This window comes from Oncorhynchus mykiss, chromosome 20 (genome assembly GCF_057628025.1).
Source record: "Oncorhynchus mykiss isolate SJ-2025 chromosome 20, ASM5762802v1, whole genome shotgun sequence".
NCBI lineage: Eukaryota > Metazoa > Chordata > Actinopteri > Salmoniformes > Salmonidae > Oncorhynchus > Oncorhynchus mykiss.
In genome coordinates this window covers 39,528,451-39,552,188 of record NC_143041.1, presented here as the reverse complement: position 1 = coordinate 39,552,188, position 23,738 = coordinate 39,528,451, and the positions used below count along the sequence as shown (strand labels likewise).

The 23,738-nt window shown below is 40.1% G+C and overlaps 1 protein-coding gene across 1 annotated transcript in view; it reads right to left on the bottom strand.

The window, feature by feature from the left end:
- Positions 1-5,255: 5,255 nt before the first annotated feature.
- The window catches only part of LOC110499391 (CUB and sushi domain-containing protein 1), a 404,263-nt gene continuing 385,780 nt past the window's right edge, over positions 5,256-23,738 (bottom strand). Inside the window, exons 57-71 of the mRNA XM_090213058.1 lie at positions 23,194-23,376; positions 18,230-18,406; positions 17,866-18,045; positions 16,797-16,970; positions 15,697-15,870; positions 14,972-15,045; positions 12,754-12,865; positions 11,767-11,946; positions 11,326-11,388; positions 10,975-11,136; positions 10,747-10,859; positions 10,127-10,214; positions 9,853-9,988; positions 9,469-9,531; positions 5,256-7,885 (exon numbers count right to left, since the gene is read on the bottom strand). Of these exons, the coding sequence (XP_090069184.1) occupies positions 7,726-7,885; positions 9,469-9,531; positions 9,853-9,988; positions 10,127-10,214; positions 10,747-10,859; positions 10,975-11,136; positions 11,326-11,388; positions 11,767-11,946; positions 12,754-12,865; positions 14,972-15,045; positions 15,697-15,870; positions 16,797-16,970; positions 17,866-18,045; positions 18,230-18,406; positions 23,194-23,376 (2,039 nt within the window). The 3' untranslated portion in view covers positions 5,256-7,725. The remainder of the gene's footprint in view (positions 7,886-9,468; positions 9,532-9,852; positions 9,989-10,126; positions 10,215-10,746; positions 10,860-10,974; positions 11,137-11,325; positions 11,389-11,766; positions 11,947-12,753; positions 12,866-14,971; positions 15,046-15,696; positions 15,871-16,796; positions 16,971-17,865; positions 18,046-18,229; positions 18,407-23,193; positions 23,377-23,738) is intronic.

The following is a 23,738-nucleotide window of genomic DNA, read 5'->3' as shown; positions in this document are numbered from 1 at the left end:
GGAGGGGGATGAGTGGAAGACGTCATTCAGCACGATGTCTGGTCACTACAAGTTCTTGGTTATGCCCTTTGGCTTAGCCAATGCTCCGTCAGTTTTCCAGGCATTTGTCAATGAGATGTTCAGGGACATGCTTGAGCGTCAGGTGATTGTGTACATCGATGACATCCTGATCTTCTCGACCAGGATCACTCACGTTCGGGCAGTCCTGGAACGCCTGTTGGCTAACCACCTGTTCGTCAAGGTGAAGAAGAATCCGGTAAGATCATGGCCAGTCCCAACCACCATCAAGGGGTTACAACGGTTTTTGGGGTTTGTCAACTTTTTCCGCCGCTTCATCAGGAACTTCAGTGCCGTCGTATCCCCTCTCACAGGTTGGTTTGGTCTCCAGCAGCCGACAAGGCCTTTCGTCTCCTCAAGGGGCGTTTCACCTTGTCCCTTGCTAAACCACCCAAATTCCACGCTACCTTTTGTGGTTGAAGTACACGCATCAGAGGTGGGTGTGGAGAAGTTTTTGCACAAAGACGGTGGGACCCAGTAAAATTGTATCCTTGTGCTTTCTTCTCCAAGAAACTGTCCCCTGCATAGAGGAATTATGACGTTGGCGATCGGGAGCTCTTGGCGGTGAAGTTGGCATTAGAGGAGTGGAGACACTGGCTGGAGGGTGCCAAGGAACCATTCGTCATCCTATCACCCAGGTTCTAAGAACATCAAGGCCGATACCATGTCTCGTATCTACGATTCGGGAGAGGCTCCTGTCCAGAGGGCACCCATAATCCCATCCTCCTGAGTTGTGGGTCCAGTGGTTAAGGATGTAGATCTGGACATCCGCCAGGCTCTAGAGAGGGAGCCCGCACCCCGGAATTGTCCACCCGCGCGCATCTACATTCCCACAGGGATAAGGGATCGACTGCTGACCTGGGCACACAGCTGTCATCGCTGGACATCCAGGTATTTCTCGTACCCTTCATTCCATCACTGAGAAATACTGGTGGCCTACCTTGGTGCAGGATGCTACTCAAACCAAGTCCCCCGGAACGCCCCAGCAGGGAAGCTTCTGCCACTTCCCGTGCCCCAGTGACCTTGGTCCCAACTATCCATTGACTTTGTTACTGATCTTCCCCCTTTTGATGGTTTTACCACCATTCTGGTGGTAGTGGATAGATTCTCCAAGTCATGTCGTTTAATCCTTCTTCCTGGTCTTCCCACTGCTTTCCAGGTCACTGTCAGGACCGGCAGGGTGAGTGGGCACGTTTCCTTCATTGGGCAGAGCACGCACATAACTCTCTATGTCACTCCTGCACTGGGTTGACCCCCTTCCAGTGTGTTTAGGGTTTCCAGCCGGGCCTGGCCCCATGGACCCCGGGTGCTGAAGTAGATGAGTGGTTCTGGTGCATGGAGGAGGTGTGGAACAATGCTCACGTGAGACACCAGTGCACCGTCCATCGTCAGAAGGAGCAGGCAGACCGTCACCGCAGTGAGACCCCATTGTTCCATCCTGGGGATCGCATCTGGCTCTCTACCAGGAACCTCCCACTTCGCCTACCCTGCAAGAAACTGAGCCCCCGGTTTGTGGGGCTGTTCAAGGTTCTCCGGAGGGTCAATGAGGTGACATACAGGTTATAATTACCCAGTCACTACAATATCTCACCCTCTATTCATGTCTCCAGTCTCAGGCTCACGCTATCAGATCCCTACTGGACTCCCAACGTTGTGATCCAGTATCTGGTGGACTGGGAGGGGTATGGCCCAGAGGAGCGGTGTTGGGTTCTGTTGGAGGACATTCTGGACCCCAACATCATCATCCGTGATTTCTACCTTCGCCACCCGTTCGACACGCTCCTCGTCCTTGGGGTCGTCCCCCGGTCGGCGTTGTCCTGCAGTTGCAATACCAAGCGGTGATGCAACCAGTCAAGATTCTCTCAATGTTGCAGCTGTAGAACTTTGAGTGCCCTCTTCTCTGAGGGGGAAGAGGTGTTGTTGGTTCTTCTTTACAACTTAGTGATGGGTGAACAGGGAGTACAGGAGGGGACTGAGCACGCAACCGAGGGACCCCCGTGTTGACGGTCAGCTTGGCAGATGTCACTATGTGTGGACGGTCCGTCAAGAAGTCCAGGATCCAGTTGGAAAGAGAGGTGTTCAGTCCCAGGGTCCTGAGCTTAGTGATGAGCTTGGAAGGCACTATGATGTTGAACGCTGCACTATAGTCAATGAACCGCGTTCTTACGTAGGTGTTCTTCTTGTCCAGGTCCGAGAGGGCAGTGTGAAGTGCAATAGAGATTCCGCCCTCTGTGGATCTGTTGGGGCAGTATGCGAATTGGAGTATGTCCAGGGTGTCTGGGATGATGGTGTTGATCTGTGCCATGATCAGCCTTTCAAAACATTTCATGGCTATAGATTTCAGTGCTACGAGGCGATAGTCAATTAGACAGGTTACCTTTGGCGTTCTTGAGCACAGGGACTATAGTGGTCTGCTTAAAAGATGTAGGTATTACAGACTGGGGAGAGGGAGAGGTTAAAAATGTCAGTGAAGACACTTCGCTGATAAAGCACATGCTCTGAGTACGTGTCCTGGTAATCCGGCTGGCCCCACGGCCTTGTGAATTTAACCTGTTTTACAGGTCTTACTCACATCGGCTACGGAGAGCGAGATCACACCGTCATCCGAAACAGCTGGTGCTCTCATACATGGTTCAGTGTTGCTTGCCTCAAAGCGATCATAGAAGGAATATAGCTAATCTGGTAGGCTTGCATCACTGGGCAGTTTGCGGCTGGGTTTCCCTTTGTAATCGGTGATAGTTGCAAGCTTTGCCAAATCCGACAAGAGTCAGAGCTGGCGTAGTAGGATTTGATCTTAGTCCTATATTGATGTGTTGACTGTTTGATGGCTTGTCGGAGGTCATAGCTGGGATTTCTTAGAAGCGTCCGGATTAGTGTCCCGCTCCTTGAAAGCGGCAGCTCTAGCTTTTAGCTCAGTGCTGCCGTTGCCTGTAATCCATGGTTTCTGGTTGGGAAGACATTGGATTGGGCCTCTGAACAGCAAACGGGGAACTAAGCAAGATAAATTGAACATGCGCCATGGATTATGGATTTTTCTCATTCTTTCAATGAGCCCATGCCAGCATGGGAGACACACAGAGAACAAATGTGTTGCTTGCCATTAAATATTGAGCTGAGTGATGACTCCCTTTCTGCTTAAATCTGTTTTTCGTTATGTTTCTTCCAATCCTGTACGTTTAAGGCAAAGTTTATTTTAATCCCATGAACAAAAAGGGAAAAACAGTTTTTTAAATAAAATAAGTGAATACTAGATGTCTACAGCAGTGCTACCAGGACAGATTTCCATTATTTTTCTTTTTAATACCATTCTTGCATTTCAGTTTCAGAATACCTTTATTATTTGGGTGTGTGGTTTTATGATATTTTTGCAATCTAACAAAGGGATGGTTATGTTGGTGCACAAGGGCCCATACTGATTAATTTGTCTGGACTGCAGCACACAGGAATGGATGACAATCTACTGATTTAACACTGCTTTTTCAATCTTTAAGTGATTAAAGGGGAAGCCCAAAGCCTACTGTTTCCCTTTAAGACTTATCTTAGGGAAACAAAAGGAATCAATGTAATCCCATCAGAAACCATGATGCCTGGCATAGCAAAGGGGGCATGAAATCGATATATTAGAGCAAAGAGATGGCCAGCACATTTCCAGGCAATGCAAGAAAGCACATGTCAGCAAATGGTTGATAATACACTTATAAAATGATAACTACAGTCTTATCTATATGTCGAAGTGGAATGATAATCAGCCAAGCTCAGGGCCTTTTAAAAATACATTTCTGCTTGAGGGAAATTGCTTCTGAGGTAATCAAGTCTCCATGGTTTAGAGGTCTCACAGGTCACAAAACAAACACTTTAAAAGGGAAGAAAATCCCAAATTATGAAATGTGGGTTACTATAGCTTTGACTGGATAAAGAGATACTATAACAGTTGCTTACCTTGAGGCATCTGTATTGGTCAGCTATGACAGTGAAGGGCATCTTCAAGGGTTCTGGATCAAGAACATGCTGTATTCTAGCTTAGTAACATTGTCATGCAGCCAGATATTTTAAAACACAGCTGTTATAGCATAAATAACAGTGTTCATTCTATCATATTACATTTCAGAATGTATATACAGTGGTACCGAACTGTCATACTTGAGTGAAAGTTAAGATACCTTAATAGAAAATGACTCAAGTAAAAGTGAAACTCCCCCAGTAAAATCCTACTTGAGTAAAAGTCTAAAAATATTTGGTTTTAAAAATACTTAAGTATCAAAAGTAAATGTAATAGTTAAAATATACTTAAGATTCAAAAGTAAAAGTACAAATAATTTCAAAGTGCTTATATTAAGCAAACCAGACGGCACCATTTTCTTGTTTTTTTATTTATTTATGGATAGCCAGGGGCACGCTCCAACACTCAGATATAATTTACAAACAAAGCATGTGCTAAGTGACTCTGCCAGATAAGAGGCAGTAGGGAAGACCAGGGAAGTTCTCTTGATAAGTGTATGAATTAGACCATTTTCCTGTGCTGCTAAGCATTCAAAATAACAAGTACTTTTGGGTGTCAGGGAAAATGTATGAAGTAAAAAGGTACATACTTTTGTTTAGGAATGTAGTGAAGTAAAAGTAAAAGTTGTCAAAAATATAAATAGTAAAGTACAGATACCACAAAAAAAATTACTTAAGTAGTACTTTCAAGTATTTTTACTTAAGTACTTTACACTGTGTATATATCTATATCTTATTATCGTCATGATTGTAAATCTATTTTTCATAGAGTTAGACTAGAGTAAGGCCAGGATTCAATCTGTCCCTTTGAGCCGACACACGCAGTGTTTACTGTGAATACGGTCTCTGCCAAGGCAGGAACATTGCCTTTAAAGGTGCAGCAAACATTCAGATGTTGTTTTTTTGTTGTTGTATAGCCTTGTAAAATATATCATGACGCGAATGGAAAAGAAAACAATTCCACATAGATATGACCATAATTATATTAAAAAGTTTAATCTGAAATCATGTTTTCAAAATATGTCATAGAACATGTGTCATAGATCCATTTTTCTAAGGTTTGTTTTCTTTCACATAAACACACATATACAAGCAATGTTTTAAAATAACAGCTTGTATATATCGACATTTGCAAGAAAAGTTGAAACAATAGATAATATACATTTGATATTCATACTCAGATAGACGATAAATGTACATTTTGTATAGTAAAAACATTTATTTTAACAAGTTTTGTACCTACATTAATCAAAAAAGTACAGCATATTTAATAATTTTACAAATTCTTCATAAAAAATATATTTCTGTACAAAAACATTTTCTTTTGCACCTACTTCAAGTCAGCAGCACGTGATATCCCGATGTTGTAAAATGGAATGATATTAAATTGAATGCAGTTATACACCTCTTTAGTTGGGAAACCATTTTAAAGATGGCGAAAGAAAAACGTTATTGCAGCAAGCCCAAAGGAAGGCAAAATGTGGATTAAAAGCAGTGGGTCTTACATCAAAATGTTTACAAAGAAAGGGGATGATTTGATTACTTTCGGTCTTAAACCTATTTATTGAAACCACTGCCGTATAGTGCGTAGGTGTGTAATGAACACTAGGTTTAATTTGAAATGGAAAAAGTTAAATCGTTTGTAGAAAAATTATGGAAATTAAAATGCTTCTGATTTTCCAAACATACTTCACACATAAAATGCATCTTACTCAGGGGAATTTTAGTTGTGCTACTATGGCCACAAATACAACAGATATGAAATGGAATCTGATATCTCACAAGATTATAATACACATTTTGTCACTGGTGCATTGATCTCTAAGCAAGTGCATATGATAACAGATTTCGAAAAGCCAAGCGAAGATAGTTCATCTACTGTAAGTTTTGAACATTATTTGTGAATACATGCACAACCAAAATTATTAGGAAAAACAACAAGCTAATCTATGACTTTGGAATCACAGTGTACTGTATGCATTCAAGTAGCCTTAGCGTTGTAATAGGTCATTTGTAACTGTGACAGCTTTTGAATTGAATAAGGCAGTGTTTCCTGGAGTGTAAGTAAGTAGTCTGTGTTCAATTCATCATCATTGACTCAATACCCTTAAGGATAGGAGGGACATATCATAAAGGGAGAAAAACAGATTATTAAGACTAGCTTCTAAACGACCAGCTCATGCCACTGCTAAAGAACGATTGCTATCCAACTTGATTCCCCACCTTGCCTTAAGCAGGCCTACCAAAACAAGGTTGTGTGTCAAACAGTTGAGTTGAGTTAAACATGGCATATTCGTATGGCACATTTAAACAAAAATACACTTCTGCATTAAAACTGTGATTTAAAGCAAGGGCAGCATTTATGAAAAATAAACATTTTATTAGTTCCAGTACTGTAGAGTAGAAAAATGACGTCCTTCTGCGCAAGAGGTATATTTGAAACGTAAGCAAATTTGCAGCAAGACCACAAGATAGGACTGCCAACTGTTGTCTAGTGTTCCGAATGTTGACAATGTTCAATGCCTGGGGTAATGTGAAATAAACTACAATATAAACAGCAACCTGATGATCGACAATACAAACAAACATTCATGACTAACATGTATGATACATACTGTAAGTATTTGATGCAATTTACAGTATACAACAATATTGAGCATTGCTGTTTTTTCAGAGTAGATGAGCCAGATCAGTTTGCTCTTCGGTAATATTGATCTGTGAATAAAATTAAATATCATTCACGATTGCATGTACACCAGTTGCTCCTTAATTGATATTTGTGGATTTAAATGTTTCTAGATAAGCTGCATGGTATTTGTGACTCCAGAGTTAAAAATCATTTATATAACCATTTTAAAAAAGTAAGGAGGGTGTTCCACACATTTATTTGCAAAACTAATATTGAAAATAAAATAAGCATCTCTATTGATAAACAGTAGCATGACATTATGCTCCCAGTGGATATGGAAATATACTGTATGCTTATCTACAAATGGTCAAAACCCTGTACGTCATTTTTCAGTTAGTTTGAAAATGCCTCTTTTGCCTCATTTCATACCCATTCATAACACACTAGTGCAAAATTTGTGCGATAAAGTTTTTCAACACAACAGCTGAGCGAGTTCCTAGATTAGATAGCCATGTTCTCCTGCGAGACAGTTGTAGTTTATAGCATATGTTCCCTTTATTGGGGAAGTCTGGCAACACGTTCAAAGTTGCTTCCTCCTTTGTGGTACATCTTCACTGAAGAAAACACTTTTTATCAACAATTATGTGGCTTTTCAAGACACTTTAGTATTTCCCCAAGGAGGGCCTTTGGGGGGGAAAAAAGACAGAAAAAAAGAAAACCGGAGAATGAAAACAACTTTCATCCTGCAAAGAGCCATAAAAGGCAGAACTCCTTGATCCTAGAGATAATCGTCTCTGCTTTATTTTCCTGGCCACAAACATGATCTCTGCTCCATAGAACACCAATAGTTGTCATTTTATTTTGTGGTGGCAAGTCCATATAAAACTGTCATTGATTTTAAATGGTGTATTTTATCTTCTCCACAGAGAGGTTATAACGTGATGAGTTCAAAGAAATATTGGCATCTGTCGAAAAATAAGATACTGCTTACCACAAGAGGTATGGCTGTAAAAGCCAGTCCAATGTCGGTGATAAGAGGGCTATACTACTGTGCAGACTGTGTTCAGAGTTGTATCAAACCTCACAGCTTTCGCCTCCGTGGGTTTCATGTTTGTGTCATACATAGGGTTTTCAAACGACGCTTGTCCATTGGTGTTTTCATGACCGGTATAGCCATTGTATTGAACTTTTGGTCTTGTTCTGAAAAGTAAGCAAATAAAACGTATTAGCACATTTACGTTATTTTAATAACTCTACTAGCTATGACTGTTTTTTAAAAACTTTTCAGACAATTGTGACTTTGTTTCATGAAGGGATGTTAAGGTATAGCAAAAAGTGCAATGATGAAGCAGAAACTCTTTCCCACTTGAGGAATGTCTGTACATATTGTTATTGCATTTTCAAATATACCAAATAAGAATACATAAAACCCATAGCTAAGGAAAATATGTTTCAGCCCTCATTTGATCCAGAATACACATTTACCATGGTACACCATGTTACCTCTTTTTACTTGAAAGAGGAGACTAGGGCGTCCTACTCAAAGCCCACTGAGCTGATTTGAAGTAAAATATAAGATCAATGTAAAGACCTTGATTCCACCCAGGAGCATTTTGTAAGCCTTTACTTCAAATCAAATCAAATTGTATTGGTCGCATACACATATGTTATCACGAGTGTAATAAAATGCTTATGTTCCTAGCTCCAACAGTGCAGTAAACGTAATGGTCCCTCCATTACCTTACAAATCTTACTAAGTCAGACAAATGCAGGTTTAGTGACTACCTGGAGGGTTTAGTGTCTTCTATTTAAACATTGTGTGGATATATAAAGTCCATTACCTAATCCTACATCAAGGCATTGTTAAAGCAGGATCTATCTGCATGTGTGGACAATACCTCTGCATATTCAAAAACACGTTTCCAAAGCCTTGCAAAGTCTCTGTGGGAGTATGAATGACAGAGTACAGATGTTACAGATCTTAATTTGAGCCAGTTTGCTACAGAAGGAAAATAATCCTGGAGCAACTATGTGGATTACAACTTATTTACATTTTTTGTAGGGGTTGATACTTTTTCTGTAAGGGAAAATCAGGTCTGAAATTTCACAGTGGACATTTCAAACTACAGAAGCCTTTTTAAACCCCAAATACACTATCCGTTAAAATGTTCCTGCATTGCAGGAAGTTATCCTGCAAAAGGGTGATCAAATTAAGATATGTAAGAAGTAATAAAGCCTTGTGGCTAAACATGTATAATACGAAAATGCTAAATTCTATACAGAAAGAAAGAAATATTGTAACTATCAAAACAGACTGATCCTAGATGATGCTATTATAACATTGTCAAAAGACAGTATTTAAAATCTGACATTTATGGGTTTGTAGCATTTGGCATACAAAATGACTGAAACGTTAATAAAAGTATACATTTTCTTTATCTATGTGAATATGAAGATACTTTCTAAGCGTGATTCTGTATTAATGTTAAAACACAATACTTCCAAACTCCCCTCCAGTAAATATAACAGTCAAAAACAAATGGATTCTCATGATAGCTTATAGGCAAATGATCACAAAAAAACAAATAAGAACAACATTCAGTTGGTTGAAATATGCTGACAGAGAGATGACAATATGAGATCAAAGAGCACATCTTTTTCATTTTAGCCCAGCAAATAAAAAAACGATATATTTTTTCACTAAATGAAAAAAGTATAAGACGATAATGACGATGTGAAAGTAGGAATTGTTGCGTATAGTGATTTAGTTTCTTATGTCTTACCTGCCGCCCGCCCTGATTACGTCTTTGGGTCTCTCATTGTCATCAGTGTCTTGTGAAAGTACCCTGCCAATTTTTCATGTACTTTAATATTGGGTAATTTCCATTTTATCTGACAATAATGTCACATACTTTATCTATTTTGTTTGTTCAGTTAGCTTTGGAAAACGCCAATGCAAATGTATTGTAATCATTTTGTTTCGCACTCATCTAACATTGGATTTTGTTATGTAACGATCTATCAACTGAAACTTTTAGGGATCACTCATCGTTGGCACAGGAGTTTCCCATAACTTATAAGAGACTACGATGCTTAACATCCAAGCATATATGGACAAACATCACCAATGCAGGTTACCAAGACATCCAATAGCCGGCACTCCTTACCTGTGTTTGTAGAGGTAAAATGCAACCCCTGACAGAATAAGGGCAAAGAATGGCACTAGTATGGCAGCTGCTACTGAACTGCTGTTGGTGCCATAGTATGGAGGATTTGATGGCTCCAGGTCTGTTGTAAAGAGACCTAATAAAGAAACATAACAGTACAACCATTCTTGTCAAACTTCTTAAAGTAACTTGTGTAAAAGCAATGATATCAGGAAGTAAAAGGTAACTGTGCATATAGTTTTTGTTTATTACTAAGATTATACAATGATTGTACCTCCTCTTGTTAGTACAAATCTCCCAAAGTCCTTGCTTTGAATATGACCCTGGTAAACAAAGGTTTTCTTGTCAGACTCTGCGGTCACCTAAACCAACACAAAAGAGGGGGAAAATCTGACTTTTGCTGATTTTTCAGGGCATACAGTAGTTGAAATGCAGAACCATTACCCAGCTATCGCTATTACCCATTCACCTCATATCCCTCCTTTGTCCTCATGCAGCTTATCACTGTCTCTATCGCCTTTGAAGTGACTAACTGCTATAGTGTTCACAAGAACATATCTTCTTTGAACTTACAAAAGAGGGCTACAGTCAAGTAATATCTTCAACAGACACATTTGAATTCAAATAATTTTAGGCCATTAGGCCATACAATTTTAAGTTGCAGTGTCTTGTGTTGGTTATGGTAGATAGAACCTAATGCCAGAGCTGCATATTGATGAATGACATAGTCTGCAGATGTTGCCACCTCATGAACTAGATGTACAGCATTTGCAGAAAACTGAGCGGAGAGAATATGGTAGGTAACGGAGACAAACTATTGTTGTGTTTCCTGATTAGGTTGGAAGTCCATCATTAGGCCCTTTATTGATCATTTAATTCAAATAAAAGACTCACGTAGCCATCCATTGCCCAGTTGTCATTCTTGAATTTACTGAAATGATGCTCTGTTGGACCACGCATCTGGTAAACCTTCAGCAGCAAATGGTTTTCCTCCTTCTTGTACGTTCCTGAAAACAAAGGAAATTGGGTTATCGGTTGGTGTTTACTGTTGTAATGTTGACATCAACTGTAATATTTGCCTAATCAAATAATGTCAGCGTTAACATGTGTGTTGTGATTTACCAGCAAGTTTAAGCTGCACTCTGCTCTGATCCAGAAGTGTGACATTGACTCTACTTGTTGTTTCATTGAATCCATTTACAGTAATAGTGGCAACTTCTCTTGCTCCAAGGTACTCATAGAACCCGGTCCAGCCAAAGTTTAAAGAAAACACATCTACAGGAACTGAAGGAAAGAAAGACTCATGTTATACTGTATGACCAGAACAAAATAAGGTACTTTTGCGTCATCCATCGCCTGTGTGTACAGCCATCATTATAAGAAACCTCAGACGTACAGTTAGCACAATACGTGTTACATTGAATGGACATGCATTTGAACATGAACAAAATGACTCAGAGGAGATAAACATACCACCAATCTTGTTTTTCTGAACATCTGACTCCACTCCTTTTTTACCATTTATTTTGGGCCCAACTGAAAGACGGAAGAAATAATTGACTACATGACATTTTATGGATGTGACCTACTCACTGCCAGTTGCTGCTAGTAGCCGTGTAATGACAACATTTTTTTTGGTCTACATTTTACCAGAGTGATTCAGACTTGATGATTGCTGAAATGTTGTATACTCAATTACCTAGATATTCTCAGCTAGCACAGGGCACACAGCAAATTAACTACTGTGTTGAATAACAATGTATGGAGGAAAATATGATTGACACATACAAGTAGCAGATTAACTGCTAATCTAAGTATATGGCCTGCAGTACAATTTATTCTCCTCAGGTTGTGAATGGTTCACAGGAAATAGTTACATTTGAATAATAGCCACATTCCAGTGCATAAGTATACCTTTGCAGACAGGTGGCTTTCCGGACCACTTTCCATCAGGTTTACATGTCCTGTGCTCAGATCCCCCGGCCAGGAAGAATCCGTCCTGACATGTATAAATCAAAGTATAGCCCAGAGTTGGTAGATCAATAGCCTTCACGTCAATGTTAGACAGCGTCTCGGGCTGTCTGCAGGCATGGGCTGCAAAAAAAAGAAAGAACGAAGGAAAAAAAAACGTGGTAAAACACAATAAATTCACTCTACCACTGACCAGGATTACCAGTCAGAATACAGCAGCCCCACACCCACACCAGTAGCATGGAGTTATGTAGAGATCAAGCAATCCTATCAGGAGAAAACATATAAAACAAGGCCAGAGTGATACTATCCATCTGTAACATAATATATGAACTCAGTCTTCGCACTTTCCTGTCGTCAACTTAAGCCTCCCCACTCCCAAGCCTCTGACAGTGAAGCCGCTTCATGTGGAGGAGACGCCTGAAGAATTTCGTGGGTATGCTGTCAAAAATCGCCCACTGATTTACCACTCACATACGAACAGCTTAAACTTGGCAAACTTTATCTATTCTTTGCTGAGGGCAGCAATCCCTACTTAACTTCCATGACTCATACTGCCCTTTCTCAAATGTCCATTCCCTTTTGACAGTCCCTCAATGGCTCTACGTTGTGATCTTTCTTTTAATCCATATATACAGCTCAAGACCTATAATCCTGGGCAGAGTTATTAAGGAGAGAGATGGAGAACATGACACTGCCATTGGGAGGGTAGTGATCTGTAATGCAGTAAATGAAAGGGTTACATGTGCTAAACCAATGCTCTACTCCCTTTGGCTGTCATACCACACTCTACACCGCCTGTGTCTTTACCTTTACTCATTAACAAGTCAACACTAAGAAAATGTACACCTGGTGGATAAATAAATAACCTTTCCCTGTTTTCTTGACAATGTCTTGTCACAAAAACAAATCTTTCCAAAAAATACTTACCGATACATTCTGGTTGCACACCACTCCACGTTAAATTTTCCAGACAGGTTCTTGTCGTAGATCCCAGTATGTGGTAGTTTTTACGGCATTTGAAGGAGATTTTGCTTCCAGCCTGAAACGGAAGAAGACTCATTACTATAAATGGTCTAAGAACAACCAGATAATTGCTTTGACTGACCAGAAGACTATTTTAGCAAATTATCTGAGCACAAATGACAAGTGCCTTGCAAAAGCATTCATTGCCCTTGTCGTTTTTCCAATTACAACCTGTAATTTAAATGGATTTTTAGTTGGATTTCATGTAATGAATATACACAAAATATACACAAATTGGTGAAGTGAAATTAAAACGAAAAAAAAAAACGGAAAAGTGGTGCGTGAATATGTATTGACCCCCTTTGCTATGAAGCCCCTAAATAAGATCTGGTGCAACCAATTACCTTCAGAAGTCACATAATTAGTTAAATAAAGTCCACCTGTGTGCAATCTGAGTGTCACATGATCTCAGCGCACACACACACACACACACACACACACACACACACACACACACACACACACACACACACACACACGTGTTCTGAAAGGCCCCAGAGTTTGCAACACCACTAAGCAAGGGGCACCACCAAGCAAGTGGCACCATGAAGACCAAGGAGCTCTCCAAACAAGTTAGGGACAAAGTTGTGGAGAAGTATAGATCATGGTTGGGTTCTAAAAAAACATTTGAAACTTTGAACATCCCACGGAGCACCATTAAATCCATTATAAAAAAATGGAAAGAATATGGCAACAAATCTGCCAAGAGAGGCCCCCCCACCAAAACTCACAGACCACGCAAGGAGGGCATTAATCAGAGAGGCAACAAAAAGACCAATGATAACCCTGAAGGAACTGCAAAGCTCCACAGCAGAGATTGGAGTATCTGTCCATAGGCCCACTAAGCCGGTGTGGCAGGTAGCCTAGTGGTTAGAGTGTTGGGCCAGTAACCGAAAGGTTGGTAGGTCGAATCCCCAAGCTGACAAGGTAAAAATTTGTCGTTCTGCACCTGAACACGGCAGTTAACCCACTGTTCCTAGGCCGTCATTGTAAATAAGAATTTGTTTTTAAACTGACTTACCTAGATAAAGGCTACATTACATAAAGGCTACCTAATAAAGGCTACATTACAACAACATTTTTTTTTTTTTTAAAAGCCGTACACTCCACAGATCTAGGCTTTATGGAAGAGTGGCCAGAAAAAAGCCATTGCTTAAAGAAAAAAATGTACAGACACGATTGGTGTTCGCCAAAAGGCATGTGAGAGACTCCCCAAACATATGGAAGAAGGTACTCTGGTCAGATGAGACTAAAATGTAGCTTTTTGGCCATCAAGGAAAACGCATCATGCTGTGGGGATGTTATTCCATCGGCAGAGATTGGGAAACTGAATTGAAGGAATGATGGATGGAGCTAAATACAGGGAAATCCTTGAGGGAAACCTGTTTCAGTCTTCCAGAGATTTGAGACTGGGACAGAGGTTCACCTTTCAGCAGAACAATGACCCTAAGCATACTGCTAAAGCAACACTTGAGTGGTTTAAGGGGGAACACTTAAATGTCTTGGAATGGCCTAGTCAAAGCCCAGACCTCAATCAAATTGAGAATCCTCATTTGCACTATTGGTTAGAGCCTGTAAGTAAGCATTTCACTGTAAGGTCTACTACACCTGTTGTATTCGGCGCACGTGACAAATACACTTTGATTTGATTTGAATCTGTGGTATGACTTAAAGATTGCTGTACACCAGTGGAACCCATCCAACTTGAAGGAGCTGGAGCATGACTTTAAGAATGGGCAAAAATCCCAGTGGCTAGATGTGCAAAGCTTATAGAGACAAACCCCAAGAGACTTGCAGCTGTAATTGCTGCAAAAGGTGGCTCTACAAAGTATTGATTTATTTTTTTTGGGGGGGGGGGGGGGGGGGGGGTGAATAGTCATGCACGCTCAAGTTCTGTTTCTTTGTCTTATTTCTTGTATGTTTCACAATAAAAAATATTTTGCATCTTCAAAGTGGTAGGCATGTTGTGTAAATCAAATGATACAAACCCCCCAAAACTCTATTTTAATTACAGGTTTTAAGGCAACAAAATAGGAAAAATGCCAAGGGGGTGAATACTTTCACAAGCCACTGTAGAGTATGTTTACCCACAATTTGACATTGGTAGAAGTAAGGACCTTACCTCAAATCCTTGGGATGTGACTGGTATCCCATAAGATGGCGTTCCAGGGTCTCTGCATGTGTTATATGCAGGATCTAAAGAAAAATACATGTTTAGCTCACTGCCTAAACAACATAATCATCATCACTGAAGAAAATAAGCAAACACTTAACTACATGATACAACACCACTACAGACTACACTACCACACCACAACTAAGGCAGCAGAGAGTGGTGTAAAGTACTTTAAATAAAAATAAGTACTACTTAAGTAATTTTGTACTTTCTTATTTATGTTTGACTACTTTCACTTTTATTCACTACATTCTTTTAAGAAAATATTTTACTTTCTACTCCATATATTTTCCTTGACACCCAAAAGTACTCGTTATATTTTGAATGCTTAGCAGGACAGGAAAATGGTTCAATTTATGCACTTAACAGAACATCCCTGGACATCCCTACTAACTCTGATCTGGCAGACTCACTAAACACATATGCTTCTTTTGTAAATGATGTTGGAATGTTGGAGTGTGCCTCTGGCTATCCGTAAATAAAAAAATAATAAGAAAATGGTGCTGTCTGGTTTGCTTAATATAAGGAATTTGAAAATGATTTACACTTTTACTACTTAAGTTTATTTTAAATCAAATACTTTTAGATTTTTCCTCAAGAATTTCACTGGGTTACTTTTCCCTTTACTTGAGTCATGTTCTATTAAGGTATGAATGGGCAGGACAACCCACCTATACATGAGGGATGTATTCCACTCCAAGTCCCATCCATCTGACACACTCTCCTGGATGATCCGACCAGGATGTTGGGGTCCCTACAGTAGAAGGTGACCTCTGACCTGTAGGTGAACTGTTTGCCCTCAGCATAACCCTCTGCTGGGGTGCCTGGGTCTCCACACAGCACAGCTAGGCGCAACAAAGCACAGAGACCATTAATCAAATCACACACTTCACATCCCCCAGGTTACGAGGGTTTCAGAATCTATATTTACAATTTTTCATAGGCATGATGATCACAACATTTAATATAGGCATTACTGACCAGCTAGTCATTCATAACATGGCTCTTGGAATTAGGTGAAAAAATATATTGTTGTGAGAAACAGAAAGCACCATAGCTAAACTAGACCTGCTAACCCCTACTGTATAATGGATAATACAATGGTTTCAAGATGCTTTTTCATAATAGGTCCTTCATGTTTGTGAAATGCCCCACATAAATGTTCCACAAAGAGTTTAGCAGGGGAAGTCACTCAGACCCACAGTATGAGAAGTTGCTATTACAGAGTGTGTTCTCCTGCAGGCTTTCCATGACAACCCACTTTCCATGACAACCCACTCTGTGCATGGAATTTCAGAACATTCTGGCAGTACTTCTGACACCGTGTCAGGAGCTTATGATCAAGGCCTGCAGGCTGCAGCAGCAGACTCCGTCCATGTACCTTGTAATGCTCATGTTATGGGCAGCCCTAGCTGCGGATACTTGAGGGATCAATTTAGGAAATGTTGACATTCTTTTTGCATCTGTCACAACAGTTTCCCAACCTGTCAAATCTGGCATTTCACAGAGGATTTAGCCGGGTCATGCACCCCCCAGCGGCACTACTTTAACAGGGCTATAGGAAGGATAAGTAGGCCAGGTGTGCACATTTAATTTGCTTTAAACTGATAGGCACTGCTTTCGTCAGTTGAATACATCTACTATAAAATATTGTTTTACACAAACATAGCAATAGGTAAACACTGCTAAGCTTTGATGACACTGCCATTGCACTAAAGTTTAGATCAAGTGCTCAGATTTTCAGTCTTAAAAGGACTTGATTTTAACTTACGAAGACATTGGGGGATTTCCCCTCGCCATGTGCCGTTCCCCTCACATGAAACGATTCCAGGGCTGGATAGCTGGTACCCATCGAAGCAGCTATAGATGACGCTGGAGCCCCACTGCAAATCTGACCCCTCAACCTTCCCATTGTGAACAGCCGGAGGACGGCCACACATGATCACTGATGTGGGGACAAAACAATATCATCAGGACGGATGTAATGATTTTTTAGTGAGTAAGTACTGCATGTTAACTCAAAACATATGTTTTAATGTGCTAGAAAGGAATGGATGATTTATCGCGGTTCATATCCTCTTTGATGATCATATTCTGTCTCCCACAAGGAGAAAGTGTTTTCATATGCTTATTATTGGCAAGTAATATAGTTAATTGGGAAGTAGAAGTCCCATTAATCACAATACATATCCGATATGGACTGTGTATCTGTTTTCGATTATATGTAGGGCATTGCACTGTTATTTCCCATTGAGACGATAACATATTCTAGCTCTAAAAAAAATCATTGCAAATGTTGTGGTATTGGATGTCTATTCTGTAAAAATAGGAACTTCTGGCATATTAAACCAATTTCACCCACAGGATTGCAATTGGTCTATAACCACATGTCTGGTAAATCGCTACTGTGGGAAATGATATGTGAAGTACACACACATTCACTCTCTGCCTGTCAATCTGCTTGGGAGGAGACTTCCCTGCTCTATGCTTGTCTGCATTGCACCACTAACTGGATGCATCGTTTTCTCCACACGTTTCAAGTCTGACATCTGATAGCACAGATCCTACACATTTCATGGATAACATCCCTTCAGTCTGTGTAAGTGAATAATTTGTGCTTGCTGTGCCAAAAAAGGTAGAGAAACTACTCCAAACAAGATCAAAAAACTTTGAGTTCTTTGATCTCCGAGTGCTTGAAATTCTGGAGTGTTGTGATATCTGTACTATATTTCTCTGGTTGCTTCTCATCTCAGCCCTCAGTAAAGAAATGAAAGTAGAAATGTTTGTTTCTTTGTAAGCCAACGACAAGTATTATTGAGTCATAACCAAAGTTGAATTACCTTTACAGTAAGGCTTGGTTTGGTTCCAAGACCCGTTCTTGGTGCAGAGGAGCACAGATGAACCGACAGTGTCCATGACGTGGCCTGGGTTACAGTGGTACTGAACAGTCTTGTTGAAGGTGAACTCATTTCCTACATAAATCCCATTGGCAACAGGACCTGGATCTCCACAGCTGATCACTGTTGAATTGGTAAAACATTTGTACATGTAGAACTATATAAGCATAATCAAAAGCAAAGCATGGCATGTAGCATATAAGATTAGGTGTATTGCGTCCATGTCTCATGGTCTAGGTTGAATGAATACAAGATGAGTGTTAGACGATCCCACTGTAGAGCTCCTACAGTGCACAGCACAGTGTACCTGTGCAGTCTAGGGCAGAGCCGGTCCAGGTGCCATTGGTGGTGCAGTGGCGAGTGGTGAGACCCGAGGTCTCATATCCTTCCCAGCAGGCATATGCCACGGAGCTTGAAAACACTATTCCATCACTGAAGACAATCTTCCCGTAGGCAGGAGTACCTGGATTTCCACACGAAATAGCTGAGAAAAAAATTAAATAAATAGATAAACATAAAAAAACTGGAACATTCGTCAAGGTAAATTTAAGGTAAATAAACCATAAAGGAATTGTCACTTGCACATTTCATTTTCATTCAAGTACTACTCTTGGCTATTGATAAAAGGACATGTGTATATAATTTATATATTTTTTTATTTAACCTTTATTTAACTCAGTTAAGAACAAATTATTATTTACAATGACGGCCTACCGGGGAACAGTTAACTGCCATGTTCAGGGGCAGAACAGATTTTTACCTTGTCAGCTTTAATTAAACATTTTTTTTGCCTTTAAATCTACAGAGTATCCTATTGCAGCCTTGGAGTTACTTTCGGTTACTGGCCCAACACTCTAACCACTAGGCTACCTGCCGCCCCATAATAAGTCCAATCTTCAGTACAATATATTTTACAGATGCTGGCCAAGCAGATCAACTTATTTGTAATCTAACAGAAACAAGATATTAAAATAAAAGACCTATTGATTTGATCCAATTAGTTAAAGCTTTTTAAGGAAATGCCTTTTGTCAGTGATTTGAAGTGGCATTTTAGAAGACGGTAATAAATGAAATGGGATCCTCGCTCTCATAGATATCGGCTTTAAAAACCAATTAGGTTAATTGGGAACAACAAGGCTATTCTATGAATAATGAGGCATCGGGGACATATTCACAAACAAATAACCACATGACTCACATGAATAGAGCTTTTACTCACACAGCCTGCTTAAAGAGATTGTCTGGTACTTTTGTATACTTTTTAACCAACAGTTCTGAAAGTAGCGCTGACAAGCTAAAAGTGGTCCCCAAAAATCACATATATGCGCACCACGTCATTGCTCTTTTTCTCACTCTGCTGTGTGTGCATCTTGCTAGCTGTCACTCAAATGGTGAGAGGGTCTAAAGCACATTGGTTGAACTCGAATTGCTAGGGGGCTGGCCCACATGGGGTAAAATGTAGGGAAATCAGATTCCAGAAAAACTGTTGTTTTTTTTATTAGGGATTTCGTGGTTAATTGAGGTAAGACAGAAATTCTGCTCATAGGTTATGCATGTATGAACTACACATTGACACATCCAGCCCAAGGCAGGACATTTCAAAAATATTTAGTAGTCACCAAAGTTCCAGAGGATGTCTTTAAATACTCTCAATAGGGCTTAAGCATTTTCATCTTTGTTTACAGAAGGGGAGAACTAACAGCATGGGAATCTTCAGAGGCCATTCATCAAAGAGGGATCAGGCAAAGCGTGACATCAGTTGTGAGGAAACATGCTCTCCGCTTTCCCCCATGTGAAACTGAATGGCAAATGTACACAAATGCTGATCTCAAAAAAGTAATGAATGCTTTTGATTACAGTGGGAATCTCCGGGGCATATGCTACAGTGCTAGCTTTGAGTATTTATGTCTCAATTAGGGTTGATTGAGCACATACTCATTAGCTCAAGTCATAGAATAGCGAAATAGCTGAACATTTAAAGAGATTGAATGGGATCTTAAGCACTAATAAATTCGTAACATATTTGAATTCATGAGATATCATACGATCTGCAGGATTTTTATTTTTTTTACAGGACATAACATACTGTATCATATGAAATGGATGACATTGCAAACAATTGTGCACAATTTTCGGGGACCCGTTTTGGCTCGTGAGCACTACTTTCAAATCTACTACCTAAAATTATACAAATCCTCTGTAGCATCACTTTAAGAGCAGTAAACTTAATTATTCATTAATCTTGATAAGAATGATTAGCATTATCTGTGTAGACATAATATCACTCCAAGGCTGCAATAGGATACTCTGTAGATTAAAGGCAAAGAAATTACATTAAAATAAAATCCCCTGGTACAGCTTCCCTTAACAATGTAACCATTTACAAATAGAAAACAACTGGTCCAATAAGGGTTTATGAAGTCCCTCAGGGATACCGCTGTGGCCATATGTATTTCCTGACTCAAAGTAATTATTTCCCAAGTCACAGGCGTCTTGTGATCTCCCTGTGCACAAGAATTTGCATTTCATACTTGGGCACAGCATTATTTGTATCACAGAAATAGTGTGCAGCATTCCACTTTAAATCTCCCAAGCAGTGATCCATCTTAACTCCCTTATAACAACCGTTAAACCATCCTTAATCATGAATGGTCTCTAAATAATGCAACTCTATTGATCTCCTGTAAGCAATCTGCAGGCTTATCTCACTGTGTACTGTGTTGCCGTGAAGACTGAATAAATAACATTAATAATACATTTATAAATACAGAAATGCAAAAAAAAAACTGACCAATTGATGAAAATAAAAACAAGAAGGAAGTAAAATGGTGTAAATCAACAAGGCCCAACTTTGCCTCCCCAAGTTCTGAGCAAAAAAAAAAAAAACAAATAATAAATATAGTTGAAGTCAGAAGTTTACATACACTTAGGTTGGAGTCATGAAAACTCCTTTTTCAACCACTCCACAAATTCATTGTTAACAAACTATAGTTTTGGCAAGTCGGTTAGGACATCTACTTTGTGCATGACACAAGTCATGCGCTACAAAGTATTAACTTAAGGGGGCTGAATAATTTTGCACGCCCAATTTTTCAGTTTTTGATTTGTTAAAAAAGTTTGAAATATCCAATAAATGTCGTTCCACTTCATGATTTTGTCCCACTTGTTGTTGATTCTTCACAAAAAAAGACAGTTTTATATCTTTATGTTTGAAGCCTGAAATGTGGCAAAAGGTCGCAAAGTTCAAGGGGGCCGAATGCTTTCGCAAGGCACTGTATATATATATATATATATATATATATATACACATACATATACATACACACACACACACAGTGGGGCAAAAAAGTATTTAGTCAGCCACCAATTGTGTAAGTTCTCCCACTTAAAAATGATGAGAGCCCTGTAATTTTCATCATAGGTACACTTCAACTATGACAGACAAAATGAGAAAAAAAAATCCAGAAAATCACATTGTAGGATTATTAATGAATGTATTTGCAAATTATGATGGAAAATAAGTATTTGGTCACCTACAAACAAGCAAGATTTCTGGCTCTCACAGACCTGTAACTTCTTCTTTAAGAGGCTCCTCTGTCCTCCACTCGTTACCTGTATTAATGGCACCTGTTTGAACTTGTTATCAGTATAAAAGACACTTGTCCACAACCTCAAACAGTCACACTCCAAACTCCACTATGGCCAAGACCAAAGAGCTGTCAAAGGACACCAGAAACAAAATTGTAGACCTGCACCAGGCTGGGAAGACTGAATCTGCAGTAGGTAAGCAGCTTGGTTTGAAGAAATCAACTGTGGGAGCAATTATTAGTAAATTGAAGAAATACAACACCACTGATAATCTCCCTCGATCTGGGGCTCCACACAAGATCTCACCCTGTGGGGTCAAAATGATCACAAGAACGGTGAGAAAAAATCCCAGAACCACACGGGGGGACCTAAGTGAATGACCTGCAGAGAGCTGGGACCAAAGTAACAAAGCCTACCATCAGCAACACACTACGCCGCCAGGGACTCAAATCTTGCAGTGCCAGACGTGTCTCCATGCTTAAGCCAGTACATGTCCAGGCCCTTCTGAAGATTGCTAGAGAGCATTTTGATGATCCAGAAGAAGATTGGGAGAATGTCATATGGTCAGATGAAACCAAAATATAACTTTTTGGTAAAAACTCAACTCGTCGTGTTTGGAGGACAAAGAATGCTGAGTTGCATCCAAAGAACACCATACCTACTGTGAAGCATGGGGGTGGAAACATCATGCTTTGGGGCTGTTTTTCTGCAAAGGGATCAGGACGACTGATCCGTGTAAAGGAAAGAATGAATGGGGCCATGTATCGTGAGATTTTGAGTGAAAACCTCCTTCCATCAGCAAGGGCATTGAAGATGAAACGTGGCTGGGTCTTTCAGCATGACAATGATCCCAAACACACCGCCCGGGCAACAAAGGAGTGGCTTCGTAAGAAGCATTTCAAGGTCCTGGAGTGGCCTAGCCAGTCTCCAGATCTCAACCCCATAGAAAATCTTTGGAGGGAGTTTAAGTCTGTGTTTCCCAGCAACAGCCCCAAAACATCACTTCTCTAGAGGAGATCTGCATGGAGGAATGGGCCAAAATACCAGCAACAGTGTGTGAAAACCTTGTGAAGACTTACAGAAAACATTTGACCTCTGTCATTGCCAACAAAGAGTATATAACAAAGTATTGAAATAAACTTTTGTTATTGACCAAATACTTATTTTCCACCATAATTTGCAAATAAATTCATTAAAAATCCAGCAATGTGATTTTCTGGATTTATTTTCTCATTTTGTCTGTCATAGTTGAAGTGTACCTATGATGAAAATTACAGGCCTCACTCATCTTTTTAAGTGGGAGAACTTGCACAATTTGCCCCACTGTGTGTGTGTGTGTATATATATATATATATTTATATATATATATCCGTTCCAAAATGTGCCAGAGTCTGCAACACCATTAAGCAAGGTCAGGGACAAACTTGTGGAGAAGTACAGATCAGGGTTGGATTATAAAGAAATATCCTAAACTTTGAACATCCCACTGAGCACCATTAAATCCATTATTAAAACATGGAAAGAATATGGCACCACAACAAACCTGCCAAGAGAGGGCCACCCACCAAAACTCACGGACCAGGAAAGGATCCATTTTAGAATAAGGCTGTAACGCAACAAAATGTGGAAAAGTCAAGGGGTCTGAATACTTTCCGAATGCACCGTTTATGGCAGGGGACTCACCTTCACAGACTGGTTGGGTGCCACTCCAGGAGCCATTGAGGAGGCAGGTCCTCTCAGCCGAGCCACTCAGGGAGAAGCCGGCTTCACAGGTGAACCTCAGCAGGCTCTTCAGGTGGAACTCGTCCCCCAACCTGGAGCCATGAGGTGGGATTCCAGGGTCACCACACTCCCCGGAACTACCGCCTAATGAAGGAGAGAGAAAATATCCAACGCTCAAACGACCACCCATCACTCACTACAGAAGGTCCATAGGCAGTGCATATCAGTCATTCTAGCCTTTTTTTCTGAGATGGAAATAGTTTTTTCCACACTCCCTTTTAACTTCCATGAAAGGCTACCAAGGCTCTACCCAGAGTGCTTGCTTCCTACAGCTCTAGCTACAAAACTTGAAAAACCCACAGAAACCCCCTAGTTTTTTCAGCTGGGGTTGACTTCCCTGAAACCTGTCACTCAGTGTTAGTCCATTAGAGAGCCTTCAGGTTTCCCTGCCTGGCAGTGTGCAACACCCAGAAAAAAAGGTGCCATCTTGAACCAAAAAGGGTTCT